Here is a 13,971-nt window from a genome sequence, read left to right as displayed (position 1 = left end):
TATTAATTGCTGTTAAAGTGAGAAAGTTAAGTTATTGAATTTTTTAAAAGTTATAAATATAAAGTAAGGTGTAGCAGCAATGATCCTTGTGTTTCTGGAAATCATCCATGGATTTTCAGATCTGTGGACTATACGACAATTACAATTTTGTGAGCAAAAATACATGCAGTGAATATACATTCTGGATGTGTTTAATTATGTATTTCTATACAAAGTAAGCTTTACAATGGCAACATTCAGTTGGCATGGTCTCTTGAAGGGGGGCAACAGACAATAAGGAGTTCTAAAATGTGATTTTATGCATTACTAATATATGTATTTTTTTGAATGAGTAATTTGTTTTCAATTACTTTTTAATTTAATTTTAATTAATATGCTATAAATGCTACTTTTCTAATTTCATTAAATTAAAATAAAAGGATACATCAGGATCAGAGTAGGCCTGAAGTAATTTTATATTTCCTTCTGTGCATTCATAAATAGTGACCTATAGCATAACAAGGGAATTCTTTATTTATTTATTTTTTTTCAAACCCTATACATGATTTATTATTTTATTTCTAAATTTTATAATTTTAAAAGAGCTCAAAATGACATCTCTCTCTCACACCCACAAAAGAATGACAGTATTTTAAATGCAAATATTCTTCAAAGTCAAATTGTTGAAAGTTACAGACCATAAAACAATATGTTATTACTTAATTTTATGAGCATGTTAACCTATGTCATTCTATAAGTATTCTAACCAAGTTGATAGCATCTCTGCTCTCCAACCTACAAGGAGAATGAGTTTCATAACTATTAGGCAGTGTGAGACATCACCATCCTACTTGTCTGATGTGGCTTGGAAAAGTACTGTTTAATTTCTAAAGCAGGGTTGGTTTCCAAGTTATCTAATTCTCAGCTCACTCATGTTAATAATGTGATGCAGGTTTATAACCTTTCACAAGCATAAAAAATAGGTGTCAAGATGGCACCAATTCAATAAAACTCAGTGTTTTATATCATGCAAAATTCAAGCATGATAAGTTAACTCCATGATGATAAATGGATCAAGTGCTGATACAATCAATTTAAAGCAACTGGCAAAGTTGTGAAACATAACTTTCCAAGGCATAAGACAATCTCATGAAACTACTTGACACATTTGTAAGTCATTTTTTATAAAATCCAAAGAACTTGACTACCATGGAAGTTTAGAGTTGTGCATTCTACTGCTCACAAGATGCTTTTAACAAAAATGAAGCATAAGCCATATACAAGCAAGTTACAGATTATTCAGCATATCACTGAACTTACAAACATTTAGTATGTGTGAAAAGATGAAAGAAGAGAATTAATTTTGCTGATACAGTCATATTTTCATATGAAGCAACATTCCACATTCATAGAATGTAAACAGGTATAGCTATTAAATTTTGGATTGTGGTTTATCCATTAAATATCTAAACTCTAAAAATAATTCCTTCACAATGAATTTATTGTATGTATTTATATAGTGCTATTTTTTGGTTATATTAGAAATTACTCTTTTCTTCCACATCTTGAGGAATATTCTTATATAATTTTTCATCTAGATGGACTATTCATCTATGATTGGATTTTTCATCTACATTTTGGGAATAGTGTGCTACAAATTTTAGATGCTTATTTTTAAATAGATCACCTAGTAATCGCTAGTAATTAAATGGATAGCTGAAAAGAAATAGCTTGGAAAAAAGAGGAGAAGGAGATACCTAGATTTTAGAGTTCAAGATTTATTAATAAAAATTAATGACAGCTTTTATAGCTTAGTCAGTAGAGATGAAGTTCTTTGAATGGAAAGACCTGGGTTCAAATCCCATCTAGGACACAAAGAACATAAATGCTAACTCACCTTCAACTGAAAAGCCCTGATAAATCAGGGATTTTCAATTGAAAAGCTAGCTGGTGTCATATGGAGGTGGCAGGGTTCTCCTCTTGGAAACTTTTTCATTTTCATTTTGTAAACAGGCAAACAGGCCAGAACACAAAAATAAATACACAGTGCACAAAAATAAGACACAAATGATACAGAATTATCTGCTCTATCCTTAGAAGCATCAGTTTTCTAAGAAGCCAAGTTACTTGGTTGTGACAGGCTTTGAGCCTAACATAAAAGGAAGATGTGATGAGATAGATATATTAATGTGATGTATTTATGATTGGATAGGCTAGAAGTATATGTCAGCCACAAAGAGAGTGATCTGATCCAGTCTGGTAATTTGTGTATTATTTAAGATAAGAGAACGTGAACAATCTTTTGTCTGAGAAAGAAGAGAAGATAGTATTTTGGTAACATTGAAAGAGACAAAGTTATCCTTGCCTCAATGAATAATGGTAGTGCACATTTTGAAAAATTATGGAGACAACTACCGTGTTAGAGTAAAACTTTAGTTTAATATAAACCAAAATCAAACACTTGACGTTTCAACCTTCATATCAAGGTCATTATCTGGAGCATACACAATATATACAGAGAAACAAGCTACACTACAATCTACATGGTTTGCTAAAGTTATTGACAAACGTTACTGCAATTATTGGCCTGACCTCTGGTGGAAAAAAAAATTAATTTAACAGACTCGAATAGTTGTTCCTAATATCTCTCAAGTATTTAATTAACACAAGGGCCCATTAAATGTTATCTTATAATATGTACTTTGTAAATGGCTTACAGCTCTCTCTCTCTCTCTCTCTCTCTCCATTATGTATTATGTGTGTGTTGGCAGATGGATCTTTTTTTTTGGGGGGGGGGGGGCAGCACAAATACACAATCTACATTTTTAAAGGCAAAGCTTTTTATCAACTTTCAGTACCACTGAAACTCTGTATCCACATGTTAGAGTATCTTTAAAACTTAATTTTCAATTGAAGGTAGCAGGATTTTCCCCTCCTGTGTACAGGTAAATTTGGCATCAGAACGCATGCAATTTACAGACAAAAATCTGTTGCTGATGGTGATGGTAGTTGTGTGTAGTGGAAGAATTAAGCATTAGGGGAGACAGTGAGATGTGTATAGCGGAGTGGAGTGCCCTTCTATGATGAGTCCGTGGACTCCTTGGAGGTGTCACATAATAGTTTATTCTGGGAGGGGGGGGGGGGTAAGCATAACAACTTCACTATCTTGACATTCTTGAGCAATGATTAAACTAAATACAAAAGCATAATGTTGAAAAGTACTGCCATCAAAAAACTAAAAAGTACCAAAATATTAAATGAACAGAACATCTCATCTTCCTTATACCCTCTTTCACCTTGCGGTGTCGAGGGTCCATTGATCATCGGAACTCACTCCGTTTACAGGATAAGGTGGTCAGCCTTATGCCCCGGTGTATCCTATGGCCTGTAGTGTTGAGTTCTCAAGGCCAGTTTGCCTGCTTTGCAGGATGAAAAACCCCAGAATAAACTGGGGAAAAGAACATTACAAAGTTATTTAAATTATATCACTCAGTATTTCAACAAACAAAATATTTATACAAGAATTCATTAATTGGATTTCCAAGTCCATGTTTTTGAAAGCTTTTTGGACTTAAAATATTTTTACACATGAAAATTAAAAAAAAAAAAAATAAAATAAAAAAATAAAAATAAAATAATTTTGCATTTATTTCTAACAGAAGTTTATTTTTTTTAGCATCAGTTATAAAGTCAATAAGATTTCTCCAATAATGATGGATAAATCTTATCAATTCTTTAGCACAATTTAATTTTAAAACCATTAACAAAATAATAATCATTCTGTTAATGAGAATGACAGTACTTCATTGCCAGGTTCACAATAAAAATTTAGAAAGACTGACAAGGCCTCAAGGTTTTGGTTGTAAACTGCTCTGTTCCAAATACGGAGAGATGAAATACAAACAAGGCACATAAACTTTCCTACTAAGGTAAATGGCAGCTAATTGCAGTCTCTGGAATCACCTGTTGTGGATATCACTGATGAGATGCAAATCAAGAAACTAGTATATTATGCTAATTCACTCAACATATTATAAAAACACCTTGAAATGATCTCTACTACGATGTGTGTTTTAGAATCTAATAAAAAGAATGTCAGCAAGCATTTTTGAATGATCTAAACATGATTAATTTTAACTTAATTGTTTCCTGGAAATTAGTCTAAATTAAAGATGTTAAGAAATTATATTCTTGGTTTCATCCTTTATCCAAGTATAAGCAAACAAAGTTTGCACGTGAAGTAACTTCACGACAGGGCTACTTGGATATAGAGGCTAATGAATTCACATCAATTGCCTTAGTATCTCATAATGCAATGCTCACATCCTTACAGACATGTATAATGCTATGTATTATGTGAAGGGCCACTACCCAGACCAACTTTTATTGAGGTGTCAGCAGTGGGAGCCAGACCCAGAAGGGATACCAAGATTGAAGTAATGCAGAAGTCATAATTTCTAATGTTGTTGTTGTTATGTTCCATCGAGTCGTTTTTGACTCCTGGTGATTCTATGAACATACATTCTCCATTCAGATCTGTCCCTGGCCATATCTTTCAGAATTTCCAAGCACATTCCAGTTTCTTCTTTAACTCCATCCACCCATTTAATTCTTGGTCTTCCTCTTCTTCTGCTTCCATCAACTTTAGCAAGTATCACCATCTTTTCCAGACTGGCATTTGCTTGATGATCATGGCTTTGAGGGAGCAATCTGGCTTTATTCTGTCTATCACTGATTTATTGGTTTGCTTTGCAGTCCATGGTATTCTTAGTAAGTGTCTCCAATTCCATAATTCAAATGCATCTATCTTCCTTCTTTCACTCTTTCTCAGGGTCCAACTTTCACATCCATACAGTACCAATGGGAATACCATTGCTTTCACAATTCTGATTTTTGTTGCGAGGCTAATATCTTTATCTTTAAAGATCTTGCTTAAATTTGTCATTGCTTTCTTTCCAGGTAATAATCTTCTTCTAACTTCTTCACTACAATAACCATCTTTATCAATTCGGGATCCTAGGAGCACAAAATTGTTAACTGTTTCCATTTTCTCCCCATCTACTTCAAAATCATTAAGTTCACATGTTGCCATAACTTTTCTCTTTTTGAGGTTAAGTTTAAGACCATATTTAGCACTTTCTTCTTTAACTTCCATAATAAGTTCCTCCAAATCTTCTTTGCATTCTGCTAACAAGGTGGTATCATCTGCATACCTCAAATTATTAATATTTCTTCCACCAATTTTAATTTCACCTGAAGACTCCTCCAGCCCTGCCATTCTTAAAATGTATTTGCTGTTCAAGTTAAACAGGTATGGAGATAAAATACATCCTTTTCGCAACCCTTTACCTATAGTGAAATACCCAATTTCTCCAAGATCTGTTCGGACAGTAGCTTCTTGTTCATAATAAAGATTCCTCAGAAGGATAATGAAATGCTCAGGTACTCCCATTGTTCTTAGCACATTCCACAGTTTCACATGATCTATAGAGTCAAAAGCCTTGCTATAGTCAAGGAAACAAAGGTAGATATTCTTTTGATATTCCTGTGCTCTTTCTGTTATCCATCTCACATTGGCAATTTAATCTCTTGTTCTTCTGCCTTTTCGAAATCCTGCCTTTTCATCTGGCATTTCTCTCTTCGTGAATGGTTCCAGTCTTTTTTGAATGATCTTAAGTAAGACTTTTCTTGCATGAGAAATCAGTGCTATAGTTCTGTAATTTTTGCACTCTCTTGCATCACCTTTCTTCAATAAAGGTATCTAAACTGATTTTTTCCATTCCCTAGGCCATGTAGTTGTGATCCAAATTTGCTGACATAGAGCTGTTAAAATTTTAACTGCTTCTTCTCCTAGGGTTTTGAGCAGCTCAATAAGTATTCCATATCCTCCTGGTGCTTTCTTACTGGATAGCTGTTGCAGTGTCCACTTCACTTCACCCTCCTGCTCTTCAAATTGCTCAGAAAGTTTGGAGTCCTTTCTGTAAAGGGCTGCTGTAAACTCTTTCCATTTTTCTTTGATGTCTGCGGCTTCTGTAAGATATCCTTTGTTTACTTTTCAATATTGTAACCTTGGCACTAAACTTCCCTGTTAGTTCTCTGATCTTTCTGAAAAGATCTCTTGTTTTGGTCTTCCATTTGTTGGCATTCCTGGTTAAAGTATTTTCCCTTGTCTCTTCTGGCTTGTTGTTGAAACTCTGCATTCAAATGTTGTACTTCCTGTGGCCTTCATTTTTCTCCTTTCCTGAGCAGTTTTGATGGCATCTTCTGATATCCATTTAAACTTCTTTTTCTACTTACAAACTGTTGGAATATTCTTCTTTGCTTCTGTTTTAATTATATCTTTAATCTCTTCCCACAGTTCATCTGGTTCTCCTTCACACAAATTGAGTGTGTTGAATCTGTTCTGTATACTAATATAGTATTCAACTGATATGTTTCCAAGATCATATTTGATTGACATTTGTGTTGTTTTCAGTTTCCTTAATTTCGCATGTATCATAGCCACTAATAACTCATGGTCTGTTCCACAGTCTGCATCTGGAAAAGTCCTGACAGACTGAATTGCACTTCTCCATCTTCTTTGTCCAAGTATATCCATGTGTACAATCTTCTTTTGTGCTGTTTAAAGCAGGTGTAAGCAATAAACAAAGAATTCTCTGCAAAAAACTCAACTAGGTCTCTTCCCTGCAGTGTTACGAATACCTAAAACAAAATGCCTGTTATTCCTTGTTCTTCAGTCTCTCCCACTTTTGCATTCCAATCTCCAATAAGTAGCCATAAATCTCGCTTTGGTGCTGCATCTATTACTTCTTGTAACTTGCTATAAAATTTTTCAATGTTTCTGGTGCCTCTGTAGTGGGTGCATAAACCTGAATGATGGTCATATTCATTGGATGTCCACTCACTCTAAGAGAAATGATTCTGTCACTTACTGGATTATAACCTAATACATACCTGGCCATCTTTTTCCTAAGTAAGAAAGATACTCCATTTTTACGATCTGTTTCATGTCCTGAGTAATACACCATATAGTCCCCTGACAGAAAATGGCCCATTCCTGTCCATCTAAGTTCACTTATTCCCAATATATCTAGCTTCTTGCACTCCATTTCCATCTTACCTTTCATACTTCTTACTGTTCATACTTTTAACATTCCAAGTTCCAATCCTGTCATTTCTTGTGAAATGGGGAGCCTCCCTTTTCCAACCAGCAACATCCACGACCAAGCTTCCTTCCGGGTTTGACCTGGACACATCATAAAAACTAGTTCTAATTGTGGAAGCCCTCTGTTCTTCCCCAGTTGCATGCCTTCAGGCCTGGAGATCTTACCATCCAGCACCATACTGTACTTTCTCATTTTTGGCACGTTCATAGAATGTCTGTGTCAAAAGGTGTCACACCTTATTACTAAAATACTCTGGATTAAAGACAGACGTTGAAAGTTTTTTCACTTGATTATATTATAAATTAAGGAAAAAAAACTTTGTGAAAAAACTTTCAACATATAACTCTAATTCAGAGTGTTTTAGTAATAAGGTATGAACCTTTTCACTACTTGTATATGGAAATATGACTTCTGCATTACTTCAATCTTGGTATCACCTCTGGATATGGCTCTCACTGATGAGACCTCAATAAAGGTTGAAACCAATCTGGGTAGTAGTCCTTCATAATGCATAGCATTATACATGTCCGTAAGGATGTGTGATTGCATTAGCCTCTATATGCAAGTAGCCCTGTCATGAAGTAACTTCACATGCAAACTTTGTTTGCTTCACTTGGATAAAGGATGAAACCAGGAATATAATTTCTTGGCATCTTTAATTTATAGTACAGCTAATTCTCTTTTTACACGATTTCAAAATAACACGGTTTAGAAAACAGAAGCAATTCTATTTCTACATGACATATTTTGATTTTACACAGTTCAAATGGCACTTATTTTTAAAATTTCTGTTTGAATTCAGTTATGTTAAAAAGGGTATTTCCATTATAATTATCATTTCCTAGAACAGTACATATGTACTTAAACTCCATCTCTAATCCAGAGTGTTTTAATAATAAGGTATGACACCTTTTGACTACTTGTATATGGAAATATGACTTCTGCATTACTTCAATCTTGGTATCACCTCTGGGTCTGGTTCCCATTGATGAGACCTCAATAAAGATTGAAACCAATCTGGGTAGTGGTCCTTCACATAATCTATAGCATTATACATGTCTGTAAATATATATATATATATATGTTAAAGATACCAAGCAATTTTATAAACTTGGTTTTAATCCTTTTCCCCAAGTAAGCAACCAAGCAGGTAAGTCAAGTTTGCACCTGAAGTATTTTCAGGTCTGAGGCAACTCGTGGTAAAGCTGGAGTAAGCTCTGATCACTTTCCTTAGTATCTCCCATAATGCAAAGCACATCTCCTTACAGACATGTATGATGCTATGCATTAAGGGAAGGGCCACTACCCAGACCGGTTTCGACCTTTATTGAGGTGCCAAAGCACCTTGTGGCAACTTGTATAGGTAAAATTTATAAGTTCTGCATTACTTCAACCTTGGCATCTCAGGGTCTGGTTCCCGCTGACGAGATCTCAATAAAGGTCGAAACCAGTCTGGGTAGTGGCCCTTCCCTTAATGCATAGCATCATATATGTCTGCAAGGAGATGTGCTTTGCATTATGGGAGATACCAAGGAAAGTGATGAGAGCTTACTCCATCTTTACCACGAGTTGCCTCAGACCTGAAAATACTTCAGGCGCAAACTTGACTTACCTGCTTGGTTGCTTACTTGGGAAAAAAGATTAAAACCATGTTTATAAAATTCTTGGTATCTTTAATGTATAGTATACCCAAGGTAAAATACTTTCTACATATATATATATATATATATAAAATGATAAGCCTTTTTAAGAAACGTTTTGAAACTCAGGGACTACCCTGAGTGTCGAGTCTTCAAAATTCAAGAACTGGCCTACTAGTCCGGAACTTGGGGGAGGGGGGGGGCGTTGATGTAGCTCCCCCCAATATATATATATATATATATATATATATATAAATTGCATGTTAACTGAAAAACAAACAACTAAATTAAAACTTGCAATTGTTATTCATTTTCAAATTTTAATTTATCTAAATTATAGAAATCAGCAAGTTGCACAGGGGTACTGCATCCAAGAGGAAAGTCACTAGTGGTGTGCCATAGGGGTCTGTGTTGTATCCTCCATCAGCTCAATGATACAAAGTGTAAAGTTCTGAAATTTGGTAGGCAACAATAGGATGCAAAGTAAACACTTGGTGAGGAAATTCTGAAGGAGGTTGAGGAAACAAGACACCTAGGAGTGGTGGTGGAGAACAAGGATTTGAAGTTGAAATATTAGAAAGTTATATTAGAATTATTAGAAAGGGTACGGGGAAAACTGACTAAGGTGGTAACTGGTCTTTGGAATGTGAAATATTAACCGGGCTCCAGAAATACAACTTAAATCAACCAGCCACAAAACATTGTTACTTGCCTAATGTATCAGTCTACCTTATATAAATATTGACATAGGTGATATTTTAAAAAGCTAAATGTTATGACGACAAAATAAAGTAATGCATTCTTTAATTCACTACACATTACATGTAATTATACAGAAATATACTTTCCTTTAATCTAGGTTAAAATGTATGCCACAACTCACTGGTGTTTTCCTTCATTTATTGTTCATAATGAAAAATGAATTTATAAAAATTATACATAAACAATAATTTAATAGGAAAGATAAATAACAAAATTCTCAAAAACAAGAAAGGTAGGACTCACAGTGGAACCAGAATCACTTTTCACAATGTACTCAGTTACATCTTTGACTTGTCATTGCAAGATCACTGTATTTTTTAAAATAACATTACTTAAAAGCCTTTTCATTATGCAAAAAAAACTTCAGGTATATAATTGCATCTAAGCTAATTCATGTTGTGAGCTGTGAAAATAAGCTTAGGCAATTATATTTGCACACCTACAGTAGCAAACAAATTAATTGAACACTCACATTTTAAAGAAAATATTTAATTTTGCAAGTAAATTAAATAATTACCTGGCCACTGAATCAAATGGATGTTGTGATTTTTGAGGAACTCTTTCACTTTTTTTTTGAAGTGTGGCATGAAGCACGATCCTGTTGAAAGATGAGTTCTTTGTCTTTCTAGGTATGTGGGAACCACTCTTTTCTTCAACAATTGCATGTATTGGTCACTTTTCATCATGCTGTCAAAAGGCACGAGTGATCCTAGACCATCATGTGTAAAACAACCTCAAAACATCTTTTAGCTGGGTGTTTGGGATCTTGTTGAAGGTGAGCAGGAGAAGTCTTTTCAGTCACTGATTTGCAAACATAGGGAACTTGCTCTCCTTTATCATCCTATAATATGACCTTCATCCTCTTCTCAACAGTCCAATCTCTGTATACTTTAGCCCAGTGGAGCCTTTTTCTGCATAGCATTTGTCAACAGCTGTTTTTTTGACAGGCCTCACTCCTTCCAACAATCTTTGACGGACTGTAATGTCAGAAACATTAATTCCATTAGCTTCCAAGTCTCCAAGTATACAGGAGACAATCTTGGATTCATTTTTCTTTTCCTAACTAGTAAATGATCATGAGTAAGTTTAGTTTTTGTCCAAATTTTCCTTTTCTGTCAGGAAAAAAGGTACCTGTCTCCCTAAACCTTTTTAAAATTGCATTAAAATTGGCAATTTGTCTTTGAGTCATGGACGTATGCTGAGAAAGAGTACATATTTTTGAATGCTTTCTTGAAGATGTATCCATTTTATAGCTACACAAAATGAATAAAACACTACGAATGTCAACTTGTTTACACTATTAAAACTGCACAACATTATTAATAAACATTGTAGAGACAGTTAAAACATGAAGTACTCAACCAAAATAGTTAACTAAAACCTAAACCAAAATTCAGCTTGTTCAGATTAATTTGTTCACTACTGTAAGGGTTAAAAGGTGATTCAGGTGTTGGAAGAATAAGATGTTTAGATGCACAGTATAACAGTATTTAATTAAATTGTGTCAATTTTAATTTTTTTTGTTTATAAGCATTAGTTAACTTTGTTAATGAAATTATATTATGAGAAAAGTCCAATCATTTTTTTTTTAAACTAATAGACTGTCCATTACATGTAAGCACCCTGTATATTACTTTGATGGACCTGTGTTTCACTCATGGAGAAATCCTGTGTTTCAGGATTAAGATCTTGATCTTGAGCCTCTCCCCTCCATATCATACCCATAGATTTCACTAGTGGATCTTCCCATCTTGTAGGTGGTCTTCCTGGTTTTCTCTTTATCTTGGTTGTCAGTTGAGTATTCCTATATGTCCATCTGTTATCCCTGAGTCTGGCTATGTGACATGCCCATCTCATCTTGCTTTCATATATTGCAGTTACCACATCTTTTATGCCTGATCTCTTTCTTAGTTCATTGTTTCTAACATGTTCTATTTTGCTGATGTTACAAATCCTGTGTTCTATTGCACGCTGAATTACTCTGAGAGTCTCTTTCTCTTCTTCTTTTCTTGTCGTGTTCCATGTTTCTGATCCATATGTGAGTGATGGAAGAATGTCACTATTAAATAGTTTTGCCTTTGCAGAGATGTCAAGATTTGGATCAGTAAGTGTTTCTTTTAGTCTGTTGAATGATAGCCATGCAGCTTTCTTTTATTTTGCTAGTTCTTCAGATAAATCGTTATTGATTTTTATTGTTTGTTCTAAGTAATTGTAGGAATCAACTTGTTCTATAGGGATGTTATCAATACATAGGTGACTGTCACTTGTGTAGATGTTATTGATTCATTTTGTTTTTTCTAAATTAATTTCTAAGCCTATCTTACAGCTGTTTGTGTATATTTTTTCACCCAATTCTTCTAGGTCTTTTGGGTTGTGGGATATCAGTACTAGATCATCGGCAAACATAAGGATTTGTAGTTTTTCACCAGCTATGCTTATTCCTCTGTTTAGATCTATTTTTTTCAGAATGTATTCTAAAGTTCTGGTAAATAGATTTGGGGGAGATCACAATGACTTGGCAGACCCTTCTCTTTATATCTATATTTATAGGTTGACCAAATAGGGTTATTTGTGTGGTTTGATTTTTGTTAATTTCTTTTATCATGTGAATGTAAGCAGGGTCCACATTTATTTCCAATAAGGCAATGATGACTGCATTGTGTTCTATGGTATCAAATGCTTTTTTAAAATCAATAAAAAGGAAACATAGAGGGATTCAGCATTCTCTGGATTTTTCTGTTAGTTGTGGAATGACCTGGATATGATCTATTGTGGAGAAGCCTCTTCTGAATCTTGCCTGCTCTCTGCTGGAGTTGTCTTCTAGAGTGTTTTGGATTCTGTTCAGTATTACTATGTTCATGGTCTTATATATGTGAGAGGGTAGACAGATTGGACGATAGTTTTTTATGTCTTCCTTTTTCCCTTTTTTGAATAGAAGTATGGTTTTTGAGGTTTTCCATTCCTCTGGAATCTTTCCTTCTTTGAAGTACCACCTGAATCTGGCAGCCAAGGCTTTGAAAATAATTGGTCCACCTTATTGAATTTCTTCAGCCTTAACATGATCAAGTCCTGAGGCTTTTCCTTGACTCTCTTAAGGGCATGTTCTATTTCTTCTGGAAGTACATCTGGTATATTGCTTGGTTTTGGAATGATAGGTTCTGAAACTTGGCACTTAGTTGCATAGAGATCATTATAAAAATTCTGCACAATTTCTTCTATCCTTTCATATATCTTAAAAACATTCCATTAGTATGTTTTTCTCCATTTTGATCCTGTAAAGCAGATGGAATTGACTGTTTAAAATTTAAGTCTTTCTCTATTTTTTTCAGGTTGGTTTTTGTCTGCATTGCTTCTCTTAGTTTTTTTTATCCTGAAAGTTTTGTAGTCTTCTGGAATTCTTTTCCTTAGTAACTTACAGATAATTTTGTATTCTAGAAAATTTTCTTCAGTTCTTTTCTATTTTTCAGTAGTTCTATAATTTGAGGTGAGAGTCGATCTCTTTTCTTTTGTTTCACAGGAATTTCTGATTTTTTCTTGCACTCATTGAATTTATTAATAAAGTCAATATAGTCACCATTTATGTAACAGTTCTTAATAATCCATTCGGTCTCTTCTATGTACTTCCTGAACTTGTGGTAGTCTATTTGTTTGGGTTGTATTTTGTGGTTTCATATTGCCCTGATATGTTGTTATTTTTTGTGGTATATTCTTATAATGGCTCTGAGGAGTCTGTGGTCAAAATCTGTGTTGAAGTATGTTTCGCCAACATTTTGTACCAATCTTTTACAGTCTGTTAAAATGTAGTCAATTTCATTTTTTGTTGTCTCCATTCGGTGATTGCCAAGTCCATCTTCTCCCTGGGCATTTGTTGAAAAAAGTGTTCATGATAAAGAGTTGTTCAGTTGCAGCAAATTCAGCTAATCTCTCTCCTCTTCTGTTTCTTTCTCCCAGGCCACGTGGTCCTATAAACTTTTCATTTTCTTTTCCACATCCTATTTTGGCATTAAAGTCACCACCAACAAATGTGTATGTTGACTTGTAATTTAATGCCTGTTCAAGATTCGTGTAAAAATTTTCTATTTCTTGATTATCAGCCAGATGTTGGAGCATAGCAGGATATTAATTTTATTGTTATATTGTTCTCTATTCCAAAGCCTGTGTAGCTCAGTGGATGTGGCGTTTGCATACCACCGCGCTTGGCCGCACGAAGGAAGACTTAGTTTCGAGTCTAGTCGGCGACTAGAGGAAATTTTTCTAAGTCTTTTTTCGACCGGTTCCCGAGTTAGTCGATCTCTGGCACGGGCAAGCAGGTTTTTCCTCCCGGAAACTCAGGTTTTTCATCCTGTAAACTCAAGAAAATCGACCGTAGAACCCACATTGTTTCAGACATTAAATATATTGTGTTAGGGTTAGGGACCACGAGA

The 13,971-nt window shown here is 34.5% G+C and overlaps 1 protein-coding gene across 1 annotated transcript in view; it reads right to left on the bottom strand.

Annotated features, from left to right (window-relative positions):
* LOC150096149 (polycomb protein eed-B-like) overlaps window positions 1-13,971 on the bottom strand; it is a 196,477-nt gene that overhangs the window by 144,355 nt on the left and 38,151 nt on the right. Inside the window, exon 4 of the mRNA XM_090409523.1 lies at window positions 425-487. Coding sequence (XP_090265649.1) covers window positions 425-487 — 63 coding nt within the window. The remainder of the gene's footprint in view (window positions 1-424; window positions 488-13,971) is intronic.

This window comes from Typopeltis vanoorti, chromosome 19, assembly GCF_054136105.1.
Source record: "Typopeltis vanoorti isolate ZY-2024b chromosome 19, IOZ_Tvanoo_1.0, whole genome shotgun sequence".
Lineage (NCBI taxonomy): Eukaryota > Metazoa > Arthropoda > Arachnida > Uropygi > Thelyphonidae > Typopeltis > Typopeltis vanoorti.
This window is presented reverse-complemented; position numbering and strand designations above follow the sequence as displayed.